Below are 24,435 nucleotides of genomic sequence, written 5' to 3' on the forward strand. Positions count from 1 at the left end.
TAGTTGTTACATTTTCATCTTATTACATGTGTAAATTTATCTTACTCACAAATTGAAATATATAACTTGCTCCATATGATGTAAACCGCATACTCATATGGTCAACAGAATCTTTTAATTCATTACGAATTTTTACTTTATATTAATCTTTACTTGATTGTAGTAGTAAAACTTTATTTAGTGTAACTAATTGGCTAAATTATAAAATACACCATCAAAATATATGCTTTTCCGTATCTTCCCCTTCTGTTTTAGTTGAATCGATCTAATTCCTAGATTTGTGGTTATCCAATTTAATGCAATAAGCACAGCAATTGCAAATCAAATTGGATTTTGTCATTTGGGATGTATTTATTACAATAAAAGAATAAATATGCCTAGCAATTCGATCTAAAACATGTATTGTCAGACGGAAAAAAGTAAAAAATATCAAAATAACTGTACAGTACAGAATATGATCAGTGAGTGTTCTACGTATACTTATTGCAAAACGTTGCATGTGTGTGTAAAATTTATGGTTACTTGGTTGATCTGTTGAATTGGGAAAAATTAAAATCCTCATAGCTAGGGTAGATTGATCCAATTAGATGGTGAGGAGGGCAAAGTGACAAATATATTGTAGGTAACGCTAAATAACAGATTAATCCTCAAAATGAAAAGCAGTAACCCCATTCCAAAAGTGAGTTACAAAAAGCCTAAAGCACGTGCATGAGTCTGATGGATGAAGACATCTCAAAACTAAAAAACTACCAGAAATTGACCAGAAATTGACCTCAAAGGTACCAACCAGACACCTAATTATTACTCTAGTACCTTGGTCCCACATTCTCATTCCTTATTAGATTTTTGGGATAACGTCAGAAACCTCCCTTGAGGTTTCTAACAATTTCACCTAGTACCCTTGAATTTTTCAATATTACACTTACCTCTATTGACCCTACAAAATGACCATAATAGCCTTAACATATTAATATTTTTTCATGGAATTAAAACAATCCACTCCTAATCTTGTTCATATGAATGCATCACACAATAAGACATTTAATGGAAACCAAAATAAAATTTACTTGTGGAATAACCAATTATGTCCTAAACACAATTGTAACATATTAAAAATTAATTTTAGCTTTGCTTGGAAAATCTAGAGATGGATAGATAAAGATGTAAATTGGGTTTAAAAAGGATAGGGATAGTATTGGTACTCCAATATTTGAGAGATAGGATGTTGTATTGATGCGGTTATTAAAATTTTTTGAGTTTTGCAGTGCAAATTTTTTTTAAATTTTCGATTGGGGTTTTAGAATTTAGGGATTGATGGTAGTAATAGTCATGGTGATGATGGTGGTAATGGTCATGGTGATAATGGTACTAATTTGAAATGTGGTAATATGAAATATTTAAAATAGTAGATATGAGGGTTGAAAATGAGTTTGAGATTTTGTACATGTTCCATAGCTTTTAAATAATTTTATAAAAGCTAAAATGAACTTCACAATTTCATGAGGACATTTTGGGTTATTCATTCAAAATTTTGAATAGTTTTTGTTACAAAAGTGGTAAACTCGGGGGAGGTATATGTAATTTTTTAAACCTCAAATGAACTAGGTGAAATTGTTAAAAACCTCAAGGGAGGTTTCAGAAATTATCCCTAGATTTTGCACGTATAAGACCTCGGACATGGACATTCCCAGATAGAGACACAAACAAGCCTAAGATCCTATAAAATCCAACAACAACAATAACAAAATCTAGCGCAACAACTAACCTTAACAGAAAATATTCTGACCCTTTTCTCCCTCCCAAGTCTGGACCCAAACTCCATTTTCTCTTGCACATTCTCTGTTCTGGTTCCTCCCATTTAAAGCCAAGACTCTCTGACACATTACCACTAGTGTAAATGTCAAGATTTTTTTTTCTTTTTGTGAATGAAACCACGAGTTTGCCTTAAAGTCTCAGCAATATCTTTACTTTTTTCTGGTTTCTTCTGAATTCACTCTCTCTTGGGTGTCACATTACTAATTTACTGGCACATTGCATACATGTAGATATATTTGCTTGTTTGTAAACACAAGCAGCTCAGACTTTGCTTTTTACCATTTGGGATCTGAGATTTTCCAGTTGGATGGTTTCTTGACGTTTGGATGCAATGTGGATTGTTTATTGTGCAATTAAAATTTAATTTCTACTTTCTTGCTTATGCTACTGCTGGGTTTTTGTGAAAAGGGATGGCTCTTTTTCGCAAATTTTTCTACAGGAAGCCACCTGAAGGGCTTTGGGAGATATCTGAAAGGGTTTATGGTATGCTTTAATTGTTTAACAATGTTCTGTTTCTTTAGGTAAACTTTAGATAATTAAATTTCTGTTCAACACTTCAACTATTAGTGTTGTTTTAGGCATTAATAGTTTGAAATTATTGGTGGTGATTTATCGTTTAATGTGGAACTGTAGTTTGTGGATTTAGCATAATAATGAGTGACACAGAGCATGATCAATGTATATTAAGGATGACTTCTAAAGACGAAAATAGTTGATAGTCATAGGTTAAGGGACTTGAGCATTTGCATAAACAGTATGGCAATCTTCTATTGGGATTTTGGAGAGCTTTTAGCTGCTTGGTGGAGAGAATTGTTATTAGGGATTAATGGAGATAAGACTAGAATTGATTGAAAGTGTGTACCAGGATTGCAGTTTGCTTCAAAGTAAAACCATTTTTATGCCTTGACACAAACTGAATTTGAAGCCTGATTTGGGATAATCAAGTAAGTGTACTGGAATCCTAGACTACAGTCTACACATGCTTGACCAATATGCCTGCATATTCTGGATAACCTTAATGTTCATCAAAAAGTAGAGTTTAAGTTAAAGGAAGTAGTAAAGTTCTTGGATTTGCTTCATGAAATCATTTTTTTCCCCAGAGAGTGGAAATCTAACTAGTACATTCTTTTAAGTAGCATCCTCTGTAGCAAGTGGTCCTTGCTTGTCGTTTTGGCTCTTGTTCAAAATGTTCAAACACCCCTCTTCTTAGCTTGTAGTTGAAAAAACGAACCTGAAGGTTTATTCATCTCTGTAACGACGTTTCTGCTTGAAATAAAGGAAAAGCTTTATACGGCAAAGTTGAGAGCAATAACAAGATTAGTATGTAAATTTTTTTCCTGACATAACATGTTTACATACTGTGATAGTTCAGGAATAGACCTTAATTTTTACAGCTTTTCTATATATCTTGCCTACAGACCAGTCCGCTTGAAATTTCCCCCTCCAGATTAGATTTTCTCATAGTATATATTGCTTGTGAACCAATTTTATCTTTTAAACGATGCACAGCAAATAGGAGGTATCAACAAACATAAAGCATATGCATGATCCCAGTAACCTCTCTTTTACGGGGCTTATATGTCATAATGATCTCAGTGTTAGAACCTATTAAATGCATAGACTGACTTCATTGCTATCTTTGACTTAAAAAGCAGAAACATGTCCTCATCTTGAAGGTAAAGGAAATGAATCTCGCGTGCCCGATCTACTCTGCATATTCTCCAAGTTCAGTTATAGTCTCCAAGTGAATTGAAAAGTCTACTTAGCACAGTTCTATTTATGGTTTTTGTATTAAAGAAATAGTTAATTGCTCTTATATTTGGAATTCTATGACCTTCTTCTGAAAGTTAATTCTGCCATGCCCTTGAGATCCACTTCTTTATTCCTATGTGGACAATATTTTCCACCTTTTCATTTCTATACTTTTTAACCATATTTTCACTTTTTGTTCCTTTTCTTCATTAACTTAGAGGTAGTATGTTAATAAACTGAAATTTAAAAAGAATGGTGTTTACATCGTGTTTAAGTTGCCTGTGAGACCTATTTTATCTGCTACTGGAATCTTCTACCTTGTCCAACATCTGATGATGCTAGATAACAGTTCTGCCCATTTCATTTTATTTTCCTTCAATCTCTCAGAAATCTGTGCCAACTATCATACAGTCTGATAATAATACCTAATGTGAAACACCCTCAGTTAGATACTTGAAAGATTATCAACTCAAACTTACTGCAGAAAGATGAAGCTAAGGTTTTTGTTCCATCATATGAATTTCTTGTATGGAAAAGACATAGCACTTATGAAGTGTTTTGGTTCGTGATGTATATTCTCTCTAAGTGAAATCTCCAGACAAAGTGATTCCTGCATATATCTGTTATTATGTCTACATAAGCATATTAATATAGTGAAATTAGAAATCTAATTTTATTTCCATTATCTTCTGCGTGCAAAAACAGATATAACAATGTAATAGACAAGTTGTATGGTCAAATTTGATCTTTAATCTCGTCAGACTGCTTCATGCTTACCCCTCTTTCTGCATTTTTGTAGTCTTTGATTGCTGCTTCGCTGTGGATGCTTTAAGACATGATGAGTACAGAGAATATGTGAGATGTGTAGTAGCTCAACTCCGTGACTACTATCCTGATGGTTCATTTGTTGTTTTTAACTTCTGTGATGGGGAGAATCACGGCCAGATTGCAAATATATTGTCTGTGTATGATATTATTGTAATGGACTATCCTAAGCAGTATGGAAATTGCCCATTACTCACAATGGAGATGATTCATCACTTTCTGAAGTCAAGTGAAAGCTGGCTTGCTGGGCACAGGAATGTGCTTTTGCTGCATTGTGAATATGGTGGCTGGCCACTTTTAGCCTTTATGCTGGCTTCCTTCTTGGTTTATAGCAAGCAATATACAGGAGAACACAGAACTTTAGGCATGATCTATAAGCAAGCACCTCGTGAACTCTTGCAATTACTGTTGCCACTAAATCCATTACCTTCACAATTAAGGTACATACAGTACATCTCAAAAAGGAAATTGGGCTCAGAATGGCCTCCATTTGACAGAGTTCTCGTGCTAGATCGCATCATATTGAGAAATACCCCAACTATGGGTGAAGAGGGTGGTTGTTGTCCAACATTTAGGATATACAGACTGGATCCTCTCATATCAGCTGATCAGAATTCTAAGGTGCTTTTTTCTGGTACAAAGAGGAGTGACGTTATTCCACACAAACAGCAGGTAGCCTTCAGTTTACTTGAGGATTCTAGTAATAAAGTGTTTCTATATTAAAAACAACATATACAGCAAGCCATGTTTCTATTCTTGCTTCATCTATGTATCTGTTACATGGAGGCCATCGTGCGCTCTTCATTTCATGTCTTGGGTGAGAGCGAAGTGTAAGAAGAGAATATGTGTTCATGTATTCTGTAGGTTCTCTTTTTCCTATCAAACTCAGTAAATCAAAATTTAGTGTAAAAATCATCAGGAAAAAGTTAGATGCTATGAAATAGCACTCAGATGAGAGTTTTGCAGTAGCACTATTGGAGAACAAGAATTACAAACGTCAATATTGGCCAAGTGAAAGAGTAATTTTCTTCAAGCTCTCTTGTCTTACTAACTTCAAGGACTGGACCAAAATTTGATTAGAAAAATTTTCCAGGGATTTTAGCCCCTTTACTAGTCAAAGTCACAAAAAGTTAATTGGCCAATCTAAGTGTGCTTGATCCCTTGATTTATTGCCATATTTGTGAGCATTTAGTGTTTTGATGGATGAATTTTTTCCATTATGAGCATCTTGTTAGAAAGTATCTACACTACTTTAGATTACTGTTGATAGCTGTATACCGCATTCAAGAATCTGCAGAATCCATTAAGTTAGTGTCAACATCATCCATATGTCATCTTTGTCTCTAAAAGATAGTTAAAAAATGCTGACAATGATTCTTAGATGTGGCATGTACGGTTCTTTATTTGAAAGTTATCTTCTTGATATCGCAATTCCTGTTTTTTTTTCTCCCTTCATAGAGACGTGGGAATGTCTTTGCGGATTCTTAAGGTATACAGAGATGTGAACATTATCTCAGGTGGTAGTATAGCCATCATATGTGAGCTCTGTAATGATAGGCAATATTTAGTTATTTTTGTACACCAGAACATTTTCTGACTTCAGTTGTCATACCTTTCATTCGTGTACTGATAACTTATACTTTCAGTGTACCAAAAGCTGGTGCCTGACCATGTGCACTTTGGGAAGTTTTTAAAAAAATTTCAGACTGTAAGATTATTTTTGAAGACCTTTTACTTCCAAAACTGAGCGTTTTAAGTTTAATTGGCATTTAGTCGTAAATGCTAACAGCAGATAGAAATTTGCTGGTGATTTTTCATTGCTAGAGCTGATTTATGCGTGGGACTGTGAACAGACATTTTAAGATTGTTGAATCATTTAATGGTGTTCTTCTACATTTATTTTATAAATAACATTAGGTTTTCCTGATTGACATTTTTCTGCAGGCAGACTCTAAAATGGTTAAGATTGACATCAACTGCCATATCCAAGGTGATGTTGTGCTCGAGTGCATAACTATAAAAAATGATCTGCAATTTGAAGATGTCTTATTTCGTATTATGTTCAACACAGCCTTTATACAATCAAATATCTTAATTCTTAACCATGATGAGATTGATACTCCATGGAATGTCCAACATCATTTCTCCAGGGACTTCAGGGCAGAGGTAAATATAGTTGTCTCTAGCTCTTTCCGTTGCTTAACTGTTTTACAGCATTCCTGTACATTGATTGGTATTTTCCTGCTTTTTATTAATGAAGGTCCTTTTCTTGGAGATGGATTCTTCTCCTACACTTATTCCACATGATTATCCAACTACTGAAGATAAAGGAAGTCTTCCAAGTGAAGCATTTGGCAACATGTTTAGAAATGTGGAGTCACTGGAACAAAAAGCCGATGTTGATCAACACCATGCTGGAAATGAAAACTTGGGTCAGGGCTGTATGCAGAGTGCTAGAATTGTAAAAAGGAGTTGTCACGAAACTGCAAAGGAAGAGAACCAGGGAACTCTTCCGCTTCCTAGTAATGGACACGAAAATTTGAAAAGTGTACCTGCCAATGCTTCTCAAGTTCAGAAGATGTTTAGCAGGGTGAATTTGCTCCATCTGAAAAATGATGTTGAGCTAAATATGTTGAAAACAACAGCATCAGATTCCCTGCAAGAAAATTTGGAAACTTCCCCTTTTGATGGAAAAGAAAAATTAAATGCTAGGTCTCCTCAGTGTGCCAGTGTTGAAATTCTGGAGAATATCGCCCATGAAAGTGCTAAGGATGATACACCTGAGACTACCTCTCTTTCGCATGCTGGAAATGAAAATTTGGTGGATATATCCCCTAAACATGTTCTGGAAGGGACAGTCATGGGAAAGCCAAGTTCTGACAGCATTTCAGATATGCCAAATTCCAAAGCATTGGGGAGTGAAATAAGAAGTTCCCTGCCTGAATTGTTAGAAGAAAGATGTCCAGAATCTTCTACATCTTTGGGTTTGAACGCATTAACAAAGAAGATGGACTCCCAAGAAATTCAGGGTGCTTTTGAAAGACCTGTTCAAAATAAAATGGTCTTACCAACAGTTTTTCATGGTTCTCTACCCAATCCAGCTTCAAACTGTTTGCAGGGGTCACCATTACCCCTTACAAAATATACGAATGCATCATCTGTCCTTGGCATTACTGCTCTCTTGCATGATACTTCATCAAACAATAAAATGAAGTCTCACATGGTCACAATATCTCCAAGATCTGCTCTTTCAGCATCTTTTCCTCAACTATGTAAACCTGTAACTACAAGTTTGCTCCAGGTGGTGCCACCATCTGATTTACCATCTTCAACTGTAGCAACCAGCAATTTGGCAAAAGTTTCTGCAACACCTTTTCTTTCATCATCACCACAATCTTCACCATCACTACCAAAAGCACACCCAACCCTATCAAATTTATCATCAGAATCATCCATTGATGATTTATCAGCTCCAAATGAACAGGATTTTCGCAAGAAATCTGATTGTGTTGTACCAACACGAAATACAGGATGCTTACCATCAGTTTCTCACACACCACTTTCAACCTTGGCTCATCCAGAAATGCCACTGTCTTCTTCATCCAGTAACGTATTTCCCCCTCCCCCTCCTCCACCTCCTCCACCTCTTTTTCCCAGAATGGCCACATCTCTTTTTGTCAAAAATTCATTTACATGTGCCTATCTCCCTCCTTCCTCACCTCCATTCTCATTTTCCTCAGCTTTAACTCCTGACGAGAACACAAAGAATTCATCAGAAGTTGCTTCTTCTCTCCCTGAGGTAGCTTTATCCGGTGGCCTAGTTCCTTCCAAACTGCAAGACAAAAGCACAACGAATGAGACCATACCCCTAACACCCCCTCCTCCAAACCTTTTTGTATCATCAGACTCTAGTATTGCTGCCATTAGTTCAGCATCACCACCCATACCCCCATCTCCACCTCCACCTCCACCTACACCTCCATCTCCACCACCATCTGCATCTGTCGAAGGCCAAACTCCATGTCCCACTACCATGTACTCATCTTTGACTCCAACTCCTCTCACGGCTCCACTTCCTGGTTCAAATTCATCCAGTGGCCTGATTTCTTTGATTGTGCCAGAAAACAAGTTGGAAAAGTCAGCTTTTTCTCCTCCTCCTCTGCATTCAGGGTTGATTGCCAGTGCTGCTGTTTCATCAGCAGGGCAACTGCCAGCTCATCAATCTTCACCTCCACCCTCAAGTTCCATAAGAGAAGCTTCAACTCCCATCCAGAACCCATCTTCATCCTCACCACTTGCCCAACCTCCAGTCCCTGAGGCAGCATCTTTTAGTGACTCAATTTCTTCCCTTGTTCCAGAGAAAAGTAATGTAATATCAGCTAGGCTTGCTTCACCACCTCCTCCTCTACATTCAAAAGCACTATCAAATCCTGCTGCGGTGTCAGCACCAGCACCACCCCCTCCTCCTAGTTTCTCTTCAAACAAATTAATGGCAAAGATTTCTCCACATGTTCCTCCTCCACCTGCTCCATTTTCCAATACCTTGCCAAAAACAGGAACCACATTGCAATCTCATTCTTCTGGAAGGAATGGACGCATTCCTCCTACACCTGCATCACCATTAGGTTCAAAAGGAAGGCTCCAAGCAAGTTCAAGTGCCAAATATCAAAACAAAAAGAGCTCCCTGAAGCCATACCATTGGCTAAAATTGACGAGAGCCACGCAAGGAAGCCTGTGGGCTGAGACACAGAAACCTGAGGAAGCATCAAAGTATTGACTCAATTTTCTGGTTTCCTTTCTTGTTTCTTTTACTCTATCTACTTCAGTGATACATCTTCCATGATTATTTTTGTCAGTTGATTTAACATATGCTTGCTCTCTCGCGCTTTATCCTATTTGCCCATCTCAATTGTGTGCACTTTCTTGTGCTAGGACTCCAGAGTTCGACATGTCTGAAATTGAGAGTCTTTTCTCAGTCACTGTCCAAAACTTAGATGACGGGAGCACCAAGGGGAAATCAAGTCGCGCTTCAAGAAGCAAATCTGACAAAGTCAACCTGGTATTCCAGTTATAAGATATGGTGCATGTGGTGGTCGTATTTGTATTGTTTATTGTCATCTCTCTCTTTGGCTTTTCACCTTCTCATGGGATTATCTCCTCAGCTACTAATATGTCCTTTCTAGGAGAAAAAATCATGGAGGAGTTTTGAATGTTCCTCAATCACTTTCTTGGGTTATATATGTTTTTAAGTATTGGCACTTGAGATTGGGTCATCACTAGTCTCCGTAAGGGGAAAAAATGAATTTATTCCTCCAAAGTGCACAATTTTGTTTTTGTATTTCTTATATTGCGTAAGACTTGATTTTTCCTGGCAGAAATGCTGAAGCGTAACAAAATTGTTTGCTATATGAACTCTTCATGTTTAAGATTTATTACATTAGCAGTACTAGTCATACCAGCGGGAAAGGCCTCTTGCAAGCTGCTGACGAAACTCTGCTATATGAACTTTCATGATCTTTACTCATTTTGCAGATTGACCTTAGGAGGGCGTATAACTGTGAAATTATGTTGACAAAGGTTAAGATTCCTTTGCCCGACTTAATGGTAAAGTTAATTTCTCGTCTAGTTCTGCTCAAGTTTGCGGCTAATTATGACTCATTTTCAAAATTCAACTGTTATCCTGTTATGTCATATATATGACAGTGGCTTATATAGCAAGTTTTGCACAATTATTGCTGGCACATTCTTGTTAATGCTATAGTTTTATATCTGCTGGATGTGTTGTTTTAGACTTTTTTCTGGCTATAGATAAATTAATCTAATGTATTTATACAATGCATAAAGTGTTACTTGTTCAAGGAAACTGTTGTTCTGGTTGACTGAGTATTAAAGTGAATTATTACTATTATATACTGCAAAAGAATGATTGTTAACTATATAGGAAGTAAGGCTAGGTAATATTGCCAAAACTAGAGAGGACTTCTGCATAATTATGTCTCTCTTTTCTTCGGTTTATTTAATCTTGCAAAAGTTTTTCGAACACTCTGGTCTTCTCATTTATGTTTCCCTGTATTCCTTAGAGCCTCGTCCAATGCATTTATGTACTTTTAGGTTGTTTTCTTACATTTTATGGATCTTCTTTAGAAATTGTTGTTAATCTATGTTGAGGCATTGTTGAGGCATCTATGAGAAAACACATTTGTAAGAGACTGTGTGAACAGTTGTTTTTCTCTATTAACAATCTTGTCTGTTGCTTTGATCAATTGTTGTGCAGAGTTCAGTCCTCACACTGGATGATTCAGCATTGGATGTAGATCAGGTAGATAATCTAATAAAATTTTGTCCCACAAAAGAAGAAATGGAGCTTATCAAGGTGAGTGATTTTAGTCTCTCAGATGTCTTTCCCCCAGATACATGATGGACTCTCGTGTTTATTCCATTATCTCCTGTCCTTTGGTCAAACTAAAACATAAAATGAGCAATATTATTTCACGTGAGATAATTGCACAAGCATTGTTTATAATATCTAGAAATGATTTTCTCACTGCCATTTGTTATGTTTTCGTTTTCAGAATTACAAAGGTGACAAAGAAAACCTTGGAAAATGTGAACAGGTGGGAGATAATATCTAGTCAGCAGCTTCATCATGACAGTTCATTAACTTGAGAAAAGATGATGGATGAAAATGAAGCTTGCAGGGGTCTTCAACCTAATATTGCCTTTTTCATTGGAAATTAGAAAAAGAAAACGTTGTTACATTGATAGAAACATTTCTTTAGTTTCTATAAGAAGGCAATATTTGGGTAGATAACCCAAATAGCTGCATTGCACTGGCAACTTTCTGAATAAAGAAGAACTTGTTAGTTGGACTAGCAGAATAAGCTAAGAGTATTGTTCTTCTCACCTTGTAACATGCTTTGACATTGTCTTTGACAGTATTTTCTGGAGTTGATGAAAGTCCCACGGGTGGAGTCAAAATTGAGGGTTTTTTCCTTTAAAATCCAATTTTCTTCACAGGTGGGCATGCTGTAGCTAAATTCTGTACTTGCGTTAACTTGGTCACTTACCTTTTTGTTGCACCTGGCTCTGATCTTATGGATCTCTTTTTCTTGCAATTTCAACTTTATTCCAGGTTTCTGACTTAAGGAATGCGCTGAACATAGTAAACTCTGCATCAGAAGAGGCAAGCAACTATGTCGTGTTACTTTCTCTTGCCTTTTGGTTACCAATCCGAAGTGGATCCCCTGAAAGTACTTTTTGGACAGGTTAGGAAATCAGTCAAGTTGAAAAGAGTAATGCAAGCGATTCTTTCATTGGGTAATGCTTTAAACCAAGGGACTGCAAGAGGTAAACTTTACTGGAAATTTCTTGTATTTTCATATACACCACCTTGAGAACCTGATAGTGAAAACATATGCCTCATAAATGTTTCTTAAATCTAGATTCGACAGAGACATATAAGTTGACGTCAGAGCTTATGTTATACAGTAAGGCTAATTGTCTTAAAGGAAAAACGAATGAGAGCAAAACACCGTATTGAAGCAGATACAATTTCCTAAGCATGAGAATTATTCTTTCCATTGTTACTATCTTGTAAGACTTCTTTTAGTGATGACATCAGCATTATAACGAATGAGTGATGATATAGAAGTAATTGTGGGACAGAGAAGTATAAACTTCTTGTGCTTTTGTCAGATATGGCACTTTGGAAGCTATTTACTTCACCGTCCACAGCTACTAAATGAAAAAAAATTCACAATATACTTATGCAGAGACTCTATCCAAAGTTGACCAGTCTGTCAACTTTTACCTGCAACTATATCTGTTCCACTAGTAAATTAAACTTAACTTTCTCAAGCTTTAAGCTTATGCCTCTGGTTTTTAAAATTATAACTTGCATTATGCTTAAAATCATGTTACATAACCCTCCACCAAAAAGAAAAAAGTTATCTTTGAGTTATCAGAGATTGATCATGATTACTAAAGGTGGTAGAGTGGTTGTCCTAACTAATAAATAGGAATGAAGTAGCCAAAAAATAAATAAAAAAAGATATTAAAAATAAAAACTAAGAGGGCTCACCAAGGAGTATATGGTTATCTTAAAAACCTGAAGCAAGGTCTTCATAATTATGATAATCCTCAAGAGAGGTTGCTACAATTTTACCATGCTCCTTTCTGCTGGTGCGATTTCTTAGTTGTAATTTGAATCTAGGTTCTGCTGTTGGATTTCGATTGGATAGCCTTCTAAAGCTCACCGATACTAGAGCTCGAAACAAGAAGATGACTCTCATGCACTATCTTTGTAAGGTAAAACTTTTATTTTATAACAATTCTATTGATCTGTCCATGCTGATAGTGATTTGGACAAGGCTGAATGAGAAATTCATCCCGAGGTAGTTACAAATGCAGGAAACCTTCCTTCTTTTTTTCTTTCATTTTCATTTTTCAGTTTTAAATCTTTTAAAGTGAAAGGGGTGTTTTTCTCTCTGTATGTCTGTGTTAATGTAGACTATGTTTGCTGAAAATTGGCATTCTCGAGTTTAGAGTACATGGGCTGAAAATTAGCCTTTTAAAATTTCCAAAGCTCAAAAGCATGATAGCCTTTAAAGTAATCATAAGTGTTACCTGAGGGAATGTTAACAACAGACAATAAATTTAACAAGCTAGTTTTCCTTTGAGCATTGCCCCATCATCTGCATTTATACAGAAATATCATCTCGCTTAACCTCATTCTTTCTGCTTTCATTTCAAGAGCTTAATGGTATTTGCACAATAATGAATTTTCTACACTGTTTTGCATTAGCTATTGAAATTTTTCGATTACTTCCTCCTATTGTCCCACCTATTGTCAATCATTCATTTCCAATATATTAAGGGAATATGGATCAATGCAATCCATTGAAACAGGAACTCTTTTGATCCACTAACCTTGTTTGGCTGCATCCTTCCAATAAACAATTAGCTACATAGGCTAACAGATTGTTTCATGTTGTTGGACTTACCACTTTGTTTAAAACTTTAAGAAAATCAACTGAGATATTTTATTGATTTGTGCACATCAATGCATCATAACGTATAACTTAATTAAACTAAACAGGAAAAGAATAGTTGTGGTAAGCAATAGCAAATGCAGATAGTATGTGTGACTGATATTTGTGTTTTTGGCATTGCAGAGAGATGTTACAAATGACTAGCACCTAGTCTGTTACGTTTATCAAAATCCTTAGTTTAATTGAATACCATCATTTCCTTTACTTGTAGGTTCTTAATGAAAAGCTCCCAGAACTTCTGGAATTTCCCAAGGACCTTACAAGCTTGGAAGCTGCAAACAAGGTCTGTAGATCTGTATAATTCGTGCATGAGAATTGTATTTTCTCTAATTATCTGGTGTTTCCACTGTGGTTAATTTTTCTTGGGATGCAGATACAATTGAAATACTTGGCTGAGGAAATGCAATCCATCAGCAAAGGGCTGGAGAAAGTTGTACATGAACTGACTGCCTCAGCAAATGATGGTCCTGTGTCCGAAAGTTTCTGCAAGGTTTCTCATGTATTCTAGCTTCTGCTGTTCATTTTTTTTATCGGGTTTCCTGCATTGTTGTATAGCCTGTAAGTGTTGGGTGAAGTATGTTTGTTTTGTTGCATTGCTCTGAAAGATCAATTTGGCTTGAAATCTCAGTCCCAAGACCTTTACATTTACACTGCCTGAAAGAGCTTGAGTAGTCCTCCTGATATGACTGCATTGGGGAAATCTATTGTGACTTGAATCATTTGGGCAAAATGCGAACTTTACTCTTAAAGTTTCTTTATAATGTCCTTAGTTAAGGTACTGTCACTTTATTGTTTCTGTTTCTTTTCGGGATTTTTTTGGTTGAATAAAACTCACTTCTTTCACTAAACATCATCTCAAAGAACAATGATACACAAACTTGTCAAACAACCAGTGAATTCATTACTTTTTGGTGTATCAGGATTAAAGAGACTAGGACTACTATGGCTTTAATAAGTCATACTAGTTTACTTAAACTTTAGTGAACCTTCAAGATTATCTTTTTTGGTGTGATGTCTCTTTCCTACTTATTGCTAAATGTTAACTGTTTAGTGTAGATTAATTCATGGGTGCAGACTCACCCACATTCACATGCATAAAACACCGTAATGATACATATACAATTAGAAACTGTAGCTTCTAATGCTATCCAGATTTCCTTCTTATGTAGTCTCTTTCTTATTCTTTCCTTTAAGGATCCTAGCTGCATCTGTTCATTTCCTTGAAGAACAAATTTTTATTCTACTGGCTGATTAAAAGAACGGTAGACAAAGTTGAACAATTTGAATTTAATTGTCAAACTACAATGATCAAGACATTTCATGATGCCTACCACATGTTGATCACACCACATACTGTGCAATGTTCATGCCCCTTTTTTCCCATCATAACTTGTTTTATGTGTCTGGAGAATTCTTGTAATATTGTATTTTGCACATACTCAGTGCTCCAGCACTCTTAAATAAATCTGTATGGTTTAGTTTGTTAGTGTGTACATGAATTCTTACTATTTTTCTTTCTTTCGTTTACTGTCCAGATGCTAAAGGAATTTCTTTGCTCTGCTGAGGCTGAAGTGAGATCCCTGGCCTCGCTTTATTCTGGGGTGGTATGTCGTGACTTTGGCTTAACGCATAAATTTTATTCTTACATACCATAAACAAACTTTGGTAATTTCAGGGGAAAAATGCAGATACATTGGCACATTACTTTGGAGAAGATCCTGCTCGATGTCCTTTTGAGCAAGGTACTCATCCTCCTCCTTTTACCTATTTAAGGAAATTTGACTAATGCCAACAATCAAAAAGCTTCTACAATGCTATGCTATGAGATTGTTGTGACAAAATCTCAGTGTAGTGAAACTATTTAAGCATCTGGCTTATGTGAAAAGTTTCTCATTGACAAATGTCCGTTAAACATGCAATTGCAGCCTGTCAAGTGTCAACATGCAAACATGACACAGAAGAGTAGGTTTAGCAAGCATAAGTGGTGGTATAATACTGTTTAAGTACTACTATTGGAGATAATGCTCATTTTAGATGAAACTAGACCAATTTCAATGCTAAAAATAGTTTTGGCCATGAGTGATCAAAAGTTTTTGTTTGTTTCCTGCTGGATAATCTCTCCCATTGATCAATTTGGGGAAATGCTGGAGAACTCCTCTGAAGTTTCAGTTTTTTCTAAAGATGCTGTAGGAGCTTAATTGATAATTTCTCACACTAAAGGAGGTGGTTCCCCTCCACATTTACTTTAATTGATCCACATTTAGTATTTCATTTTAATTTATATGCTTCACATATTTCACATGCAAAGGCATTTGTGGTGAGGGTGTTCGGGTTCAAAACTGGTATAGGAGTTTTGAAACTTGTCTTGTAATTATTCAATGGCCAAGGTTAGGTAACAGCACGGAATAATTTCCACACTTACTTGGCGATGCAAGATCCCATTCCCTTGCTTTTGGAAATCTCTCTTTGTGACTAAAACTACTTTGAAGATGGTTGTTGCAAATAATTTCTAGCCTATCAATAGTCACCTAGTTATGCATGTGTTAGTGGTATAGGGGAATGAAGAACTCAATCAAATTTCACAATACCATCCTCTATTGTAATGGAACTAATGCTACTGGATCTTGAACAAATGACCTCTTAACCCCTTGATTACTAGGTTGTCATTTAATATCTCTGCAAATGCCTCCAGGTGTGAGCCTTTAGGAAAATAAAAGAAATTCCTTTATAACCAGGTTATCAGAGATATATTCCTTGAGGGTAGCCAATTATAGTCCATGTTGTCTCAAGCATATAAGTTTGGTCACAAGTGTTCTAAATGACAATAACATGTTAAAACCTTGACCAACTTCAACTCTTCTTGCCACAAGTAGAAAATGCATAACAATAACAATGTGCATCAATACTATGACTGCCAAACTAATTGTCACTAAGATGTGTTGCTATGAATTATCTCATTGACATTCTAAGTGATTTTTACGAGTTTTTTGGAGATAGCATGTACATTTTCTTTATTATTCTTATGTGAAGAAATATTTTTCAGAGTTATACAGGATTGTGAATTTCTCACCAAACGAGGGAATTGATTAGGTTTCCAAGTTACATGGTCTTTAAGTTAGCTTCATCAGTGTGTACTAGAACTCATGGAACCAAAATGCATATTTTTTGGAGTTAGCACCTTCTTCAAACAATGTTCACTCAATTAAATATTTTCCTGGTTCTTTTTAAGCGAAGAAATTAAAGTTTTGACTGATGAGCTGCAACCAGTGTTTCTAAGCAATATGAAACTTGATTGTTTTCTGCTGAAGAAACATTCCTGAATAACTTAAGGCACCTGTTACTCTATTTTCTTGCTTTTAGCTTAATAAAGGAACTGTTACTTATGCTTAAATGTTTTAAGACCAAATCAATGTAATTTGCATCTGGAAATTGAGCATTGTGTTAACATGGCTATTGCACAATTGGTTTTCTGCATTCCATCAGATTAGAAGCATAGCTAGGGAGTGGGCTTTTCCCTTTCCTGAATCCAGGAATGGATTTGCTGATTTCCTATATACCCACACAATAATACCTATAATTCATTTATTCAATATCTAAGATTTTTGGCAATTATGGACAGATTAGAAGTTGATCCATAGACATATCATGATTATACTTTGCAAAGCATATATATGAGCCATTTCTGCATTTTGTTGCTTACTGAGTCTCTTTGCGGCAAATGATTATCAAAGTACATGTAATTTTGTTTCCTTCGTAATTCCTATGAGTATTTGTTCTGTTTACAAAATTTTAGTGCACAGCCATGCTTCATATCCACATGGGAATTTCAACACCTTTCCTTTTGTTGCGGACTTCAGAAGCGTAAGAAAATCCATAAAAATTTGACTCTGGAATGATCCTGCAGTTGTTTCAACTTTGCTCAACTTTGTGAGGATGTTTGAGCGAGCTCACGAGGAAAACTGCAAGCAAATTGAGTTTGAAAAGAAGAGAGCAGAAAAGAATGCTGACATTGAGAAAACAAATTTGAGTGCCTTTTTGAAGGAATAGGACAAGTTGATGGCAGATGCTGCTGATATGTCTAATAACTCAATTGGCTCTAGATGGCATTATCCTTGATCGTTGGCCGGTGCAAGTACCTTGTACATGTCCTGTGTATCTCCAGAGTAGCAGCAGTGAGTAACATCACTCCTTCCCAAGCAGCGAACTGCATGTTTATCTAAAACCGTTTTGCCCTGAAGTAAGAGTTGTTCTCTAAAAGGAAGACTGCATCTCATTAGACGCTCATTTCAAGAGGTACGCTGCTTTAGTGACCTCCTTCAACTAGACTTCTCTGCCACAATATGGTAATTTGACACATTTCACCAAATAATCTATCTGTTATTTCCATCATGTTCCAGATATGTGCTATCGGAACTTTGAAGTCTTGAAATCACTTCTTAAGTGGTTGAATATTGTTTGTAAATGTCTGTATTAGGACCCAGATCAGAATTTTTCACAGCCACGTTCTGGTTTATACGCCATACCTTGTACAAGTTAGATATTCTTCCACATCTTAGTAGCAATAACTCTGTATTTCTTCACAACGATTATCTGCATGTCGTAGCAACTAGAACCCTAGTTTAGGACTTGAGGTGCTACACTATGAACCATAGAATGGAATTGTTGATTTCCAGGATACCTGTACGTGTACATGTAGCTCACACGCTGTTTGGAAGTTTGATGCATAAGTATCCAATAACTATAATTTATCAAGCACAAACACACGGATCCCTGCAGCAGTTTCTTGGTGACTTTCTTCTTCCTAGTAAATGGTGGCTGTACTATTATCTAACCCTATCCCTGCAGTTGTACTTTATTAAACTTCATCTCATCTATACATTCCAATAACATGGATGTTGCTGTGGTATGTTTATTGGTAAAAAAAGAGGTGTGGAATGGTAAGGGAAAAGACGGGGCAAGCGATTGTGGCCACAGATGATAGAAAATGTGTCTTGGATGGGCACGTGTAAAGGCATTTTATAACTTGGAACTTGAACAGCCGTTGGGTGTTGAAGTTGAGTGGAAGGGCCATATGAAAAGTTGTGGGGATTTAAAAGTATAAATGTGAAAGGTTGAGTGCCTAAAATAATCAACTGCCAAAGACAGAGGGTCGCGAGCGAAACTAAGGGCATTGAAAAAGGCGCCAAGCTTGACGGAGAAGCTAAACACTGTAACATATAAAATGAACAGGAATTACCGCGAAAAGCATATTCGTTATGGAGTTGGCAGCTGAAATAAATGCTTCAAAAATATATATTTGTATATATCCTAGGATGTATGTCTATATATATATTTTTGTGAATGGGATAACTTTGTACAAGCTCGGATGAGTGATATTTTCGAAATATCATTGGACTCCACTGAGTATAATTTCGTTTCTCGTGACAGTAGTTTAATATGCCAATATCAATGGTGAAAAATTATCTAATAATACTCTCATATTTAAATTTAAAATTTTTTTCATTTACATTTAAATTTCCTACTTTTTTTAGAACGTGTATACATACATACATTTTAAAAATATACATTTATACATATATATAGATATATGGATATGTATGTCTTTATATAAATATATTGTGAATGGGATAACTTTGTAGAGTCTCGGATGACGTTATCTGAAATATCATTGGACTCCCCTGAGTATAATTTCATTTTTCGTGATAGTAGTTTAATATGTTAATATCAAACGTGAAGAATTCTCAAACATTACCCTCATATTTAAATTTTAAATCTTTCTTTCATTCTCTAAATTTCTTACTTTTTTTTACAATGTGTATACATACATACATTTTCAAAATATATAATTATATATATACATATGGATGTCTATATATATATATATGGTAAATTCATATATATAATTAGACTTGCAAATGTCAATGCAAACTGCTGTGCACTTGAACCTGGAATAATGGATAACTATGCAATAATGTATTTCTAAATTATAATAAATAGAATTTTGTTTTTCTTGTAGATTTTGTGATTGTGATCAAATGAGGTATGACTATGCAAGTGTATTTGTTTTCAAATTTCATTTTTACTTTTCAAATTTATAGTTTTATCCGTGACTGATTGTGTAGCATTATGGTGTAGTAGTAGTACAAAAGAAATACCATGTAAATAATGATAGTTTTTTTCAAATAAACAAAGTGATTTACGAATATTCCTATCTAGCGAGCAAAAGGGTAGTTAGGATATTTAAAAATCTTGCTATACAAACAACAAAAGTAAGGTAGGTTAGTGATATTTTTAGAACTTTAGGGGTGTCAGGCGAAATGAAGAGAAACCTCAGGGGAGGTTTACAATATTGACTTACTGAATACACTTATTTATGCCAATTATACTCTTCATACTAATTATATTTTTAAACTAAATTACTATTTACACATATTTTAAAACTTCAATTTTAATTGCTATTAGCAAAATTATATTGATTTTTTTATACGAGTAGTATTTTTTATCTTGGATACTACTTTAATTAGAATTTAGTTTAAAGACATTCACTGGAGTTTGGACGCATCCAGAGAGCACCGATCGATGTATCTTCATACATAAATTGGAATAAATATGCAACTTAATTTTTTTAAAAATAAATTACTACTCTATATCTGAAATTTACTTTTTGGAGAGTAGGTTTAGTTCATACTATTTTTCATAGTATTTAAAAATATATAAGTACAAAAAAATTTTAAATTATACCTATAATCATGTATTATACGAGTATATTATGAGTACTTATTAACTAAGGTACTAAGCTTTAATCATTGATAAAACATCTTATCGTTATTTCAAATAAACTTCCTAATACTAGTTTGAGATAAGTTTTAAAGTAAAATAGTACACATGTCCCATAAATCAGTAAATCTTGATTATTAATCAAATTCACCATGTTATCAGTAATAATTACTATTTATGTATAAAAACTTACTATTACTTGAATTAAACTTGCTATTACTTGAAGTAAAATAGTACATGCATTTGTTTGGCTTTTGCTTTGGTTAATTATAAAATTAGACATAATTGTAGAAACCTCCTATAGGTTTTTGACATATTCACACGGGCTTCCCTAACATTTGCAAAACTATAAAAAACTTCAAAATCTCTAAGGTTTATATTACAAATTTAATTCCAACGAAGTTTACTAACATTAAAAAAATTACTTTACATGGGGGAGTGAAGTGAAAAAATGGGAGTATAATAATATCCCTTAATTGTTTATTCCATAAATATCCCATATACATGTATGTGAGTTGAATTTGTTTAATAATAGAAATAATTTTTGGTGTAATGGGCCATTTTTTTGTGCAGTTGGAGCATATTTTGCCTGAATAAAGCTATTTCTAAGATTTTGCCTGAATACCTAAATTATATGTGCGGTTGGTGGATTTACCTTTAATATAATAATAATAGTAATAGATAGCAAAGTACAACATTATTTCCCTTCCCTTCTACATTCTCTGTTCATGCAGCACTTTCCCTCGACATTTCTCTACTTTTCATTGCTCTCTTATTCACCATGTTAATCCAAATGGATATGTGATTTTATTAGTTTCAAATGGGTAGTTGAATAAAACCAATTAATTAGCGGCTATTAAATGGATAGATTTTGACTGCCTATTTATAAATAATTCAATTAGACGTAAATTCAAATTCATTAGTAAGCAAATGAATTTGAATTCGTATACACAATAATTATATCAAAGTTTTTGCAAAGCCATGTCTATCCAGTGTTTCCTATTCTTTAATTTTCATCTATTAAAAGTTTTGGAAACAAAATTGGTTACAGTAAAACAAACTGCCAACTATTTATTAAGCACTAATGTGAAAGTATTTTCAAGTACCTTTGTCTGCTTGACATTTAAACTAATTTTTTATCATAATTTTTATTATTACCACACCCATTCGGTGTGTCATAACCAGTGTTCATAATAATTGAAGTTTTTGCACCAGAATACACTATGTCTAACGTTAATTGTTGGGGTTAAATGCAATAAAATCATGACTAACTATATACTTAATTGCAGTTTACCCCTTAACCTATAGTAATACACTTTTTCCTCCCTTGAATTATTGGCAAAAAAATTTTGGGGTTGCAGAAAGGCATCCTCAATGTTCCGTAATTTTGGCCAATTAGGGACAATTGACGGGAAATGAAGAATTGATTGTTAGAACAAACGGTTTTACCTAACAAAAAATGGGTAAAACCAAATGGAGCCATTTTTAACGGAATAATTGCAACGGACGAAAAGCTTCATTCTTCTCCTTCTTCCCTCTGCCTTTCTGCAACCCCAAAATTTTTTTGCCAATCTCTAGAGTTTTAACGACCGTTATACAACTTTCAAAACAAACAAATTTATTCTAAATTTTTATTTGGAATAATTTCATAAACCAAATCGCGGCCACATTCTATAAAGTATCACTTTCCCATAAAAGACCAGCTCTTTATGACTTTCCTCCATTATAAGAACAGAGTATCCATTTTTTCATAAATAAATTTATTTATAGGATAAAATAAAAATAAATCTATTTTTTAATAAAAGATCAACTCTTTATGACTCTCCTCCATTATAAGAACAGAGTACCCATTTTCCCATAAACAAATTTATTTATCGGATAAAATAAAAATAAATCCGTTTTCCAATAAAACAGCAGCTCTTTATGACTTTCCTCCATTATAAGAACAGAGTACCCATTTTTCCATAAATAAATTTATTTATCGGATAAAATAAAAATAAATCCATTTTTCAATAAAAGACAAGCTCTTTATGGTTATCCTCCATTATAAGAACAGAGTATCTATTTTCCCATAAACAAATTTATTTATCGGATAAAATAAAAATAAACTCGTTTTTCAATAAAACACCAACTATTTATGACTTTTCTCCATTATAAGAATAGAGTATCTATTTTTCCATAAACAAATTTATTTATCGGATAAAATAAAAATAAACCCGTTCTCCAATAAAACACTAGTTCTTTATGACTTTCCTCCATTATAAGAACAGAGTACCATTTATGGGTAAAATCCTTGGTTCTAACGATCAATTCTTCATTTCCCGTCAATTGTCCTTAATTTGCCAAAATTACGAAACTTTGAGGATGCAATGTGTTTGGGGTGAAACTTTGAGGATGAAATTGGCCAACCATCCAAACTTTGAGGATGAAAAGTCCATTTTTTCCTATAAAATATTTAATCAAATGTTATTTCTTGTCTTAATTTTAGTTATGACTATGCTACATATTTATTAAATAGGCATATATTTATAATTAAAGTTAATATTTGATATTTTAGGATGCCATATATTTAAATACATGAAAATTATTTTGAACATAACATATTAAAATAATTTTGTTTGTCAATCATTTTGGCCCCTCCACCCCAAGGAAAAAATCTTGTCTTCGTCACTGCCTAGGAGGAAATTAGGGCCTATTGCTAGCAAAAGATTGTGAAAATTTACCTTTATACCCTAATTATTTGGAAAAATCTAATGAACAAATTTTGCAAAAGAAACCTTGTTTCTTGCCAACAAATTAAGTAACTAATAAAATCACCTGTAATGTTACTTTAGCATATTTAATTTATGTTAAATACAAATTCTACCAATATCCCTTTCGTAAAAATATAAGTGTTACACTTTTTCAATTTTAGTTACATACATTTATGTATTTTACATAAAAGTAATGATTCAGAGTAAAATACCCATAAATAGCTACTCCCTCCGTCCCACTTTGATAGTCCTGTTTTCCTTTTTCGTCTGTCCCAAATTATAGTCCACTTTCCAATTGAAGAATGTAGTTGTATTTTAATTTTCCTAAAATACTCTTATTCAATGTAAGTTGTTGTTACTATAAACCTACCCCATTTAATAAGAGTTGATTCTTTTTTTACCATCAATTCAAGTTCCCATAAAGTTATACTCTAATTAATATGAGGGTATTTTAGGAAAATAACTACCTAAATTGATTGTTCCAACAAAATTAACTATTTTTTCTTAAACTGTGTGAAAAAAAGAACAGGACTATCAAAGTGGGACGGAGGGAGTAGTATTTTGTTGATGTAATGCAAAAAACCCATAAAGAGCTGGTATGTTATGGGCGCAATCTTTTTTGCTTTCACATATTTAAAATTTGTTAAATACAAAATCTACTAGTTTCCCTTTCGTAAAAATATAAGTATAATACTTTTTCAATTTTAGTTACATACATTTATGTATTTTACATAAATATAATGATTCAGAGTAAAATGCCCATAAATAGCTAGTATTTTGTTGATGTAATGTAAAAAAACTCATAAAAAGGTGGTATGTTATGGGCGCAATCTTTTTTACTTTCACATATTTAAAATTTGTTAAATACAAAATCTACTAGTTTCCCTTTCGTAAAAATATTAGTGTAACAATTTTTCAATTTTAGTTACAAACATTTATGTATTTTACATAAATGTAATGATTCCGAGTAAAATGCCCATAAATAGATAGTATTTTGTTGATGTAATGCCTATAATCGGTAGAATCAATTGGAATCCACTGTTCCTCAGCCTTGGACGATTTATGTAAAGTAGAGATATTTGTATTCAATTAAATGTGAAACAGGCAACAATCTGTCTTCCCATGAACCCAGTTTCCACAAATGTTAATATTTTACTAATATAACAATTAAAATCAATGTCAATAATTCAAATTTAGTAGGTTAGATAAAAGTTGTTAGAAAAGTGAGAAACCAAAAGAAAAATAACTCAAATTTATTAAAAGTCCAAAAAGGATTCAGTACCTCAGCTCTAGAAGTCCTCCAAATGACTATATATTAGAACAACTATAATCAAAATAGATTACATAATTAAAAAACTTAATATTTCAAACATTTATTTTCTTAAGTTTCACTTCTTAAAGGCTCTCAACTCGTTATTCAATAATGACCATATGTTGCTTCAAAGCCAAGTATGGCTGTGTTT

At 34.1% G+C, this 24,435-nt stretch overlaps 1 protein-coding gene across 1 annotated transcript; it reads left to right on the forward strand.

Moving 5' to 3' along the window:
• The first annotated feature begins 2,093 nt into the window (after positions 1-2,093).
• LOC113779084 (formin-like protein 18) lies at positions 2,094-18,117 on the forward strand. Its single transcript, XM_027324523.1, has 17 exons — positions 2,094-2,298; positions 4,367-5,064; positions 6,337-6,558; positions 6,653-9,162; positions 9,325-9,451; positions 9,925-9,996; positions 10,667-10,765; positions 10,965-11,006; positions 11,329-11,409; positions 11,525-11,575; positions 11,658-11,739; positions 12,605-12,699; positions 13,654-13,725; positions 13,816-13,932; positions 14,978-15,046; positions 15,118-15,184; positions 17,347-18,117. Exons 1-17 carry the CDS (start codon positions 2,226-2,228, stop codon positions 17,487-17,489), a joined length of 4,620 nt encoding a protein of 1,539 aa, XP_027180324.1. The 5' UTR covers positions 2,094-2,225; the 3' UTR covers positions 17,490-18,117.
• Positions 18,118-24,435: the final 6,318 nt, after the last annotated feature.

This window comes from Coffea eugenioides, chromosome 8 (assembly GCF_003713205.1).
Source record: "Coffea eugenioides isolate CCC68of chromosome 8, Ceug_1.0, whole genome shotgun sequence".
In the NCBI taxonomy this organism is placed as follows: domain Eukaryota; kingdom Viridiplantae; phylum Streptophyta; class Magnoliopsida; order Gentianales; family Rubiaceae; genus Coffea; species Coffea eugenioides.

Excerpts from the sequence above, each read along its gene's own strand:
- LOC113779084 (XM_027324523.1), top strand. The coding sequence starts at position 2,226 with ATGGCTCTTTTTCGCAAATTTTTCTACAGGAAGCCACCTGAAGGGCTT. Across the intron at positions 6,559-6,652 it reads CCAGGGACTTCAGGGCAGAG|GTCCTTTTCTTGGAGATGGA; the intron begins GTAAATATAGTT and ends TTATTAATGAAG. Across the intron at positions 11,576-11,657 it reads TAAACTCTGCATCAGAAGAG|GTTAGGAAATCAGTCAAGTT; the intron begins GCAAGCAACTAT and ends CTTTTTGGACAG.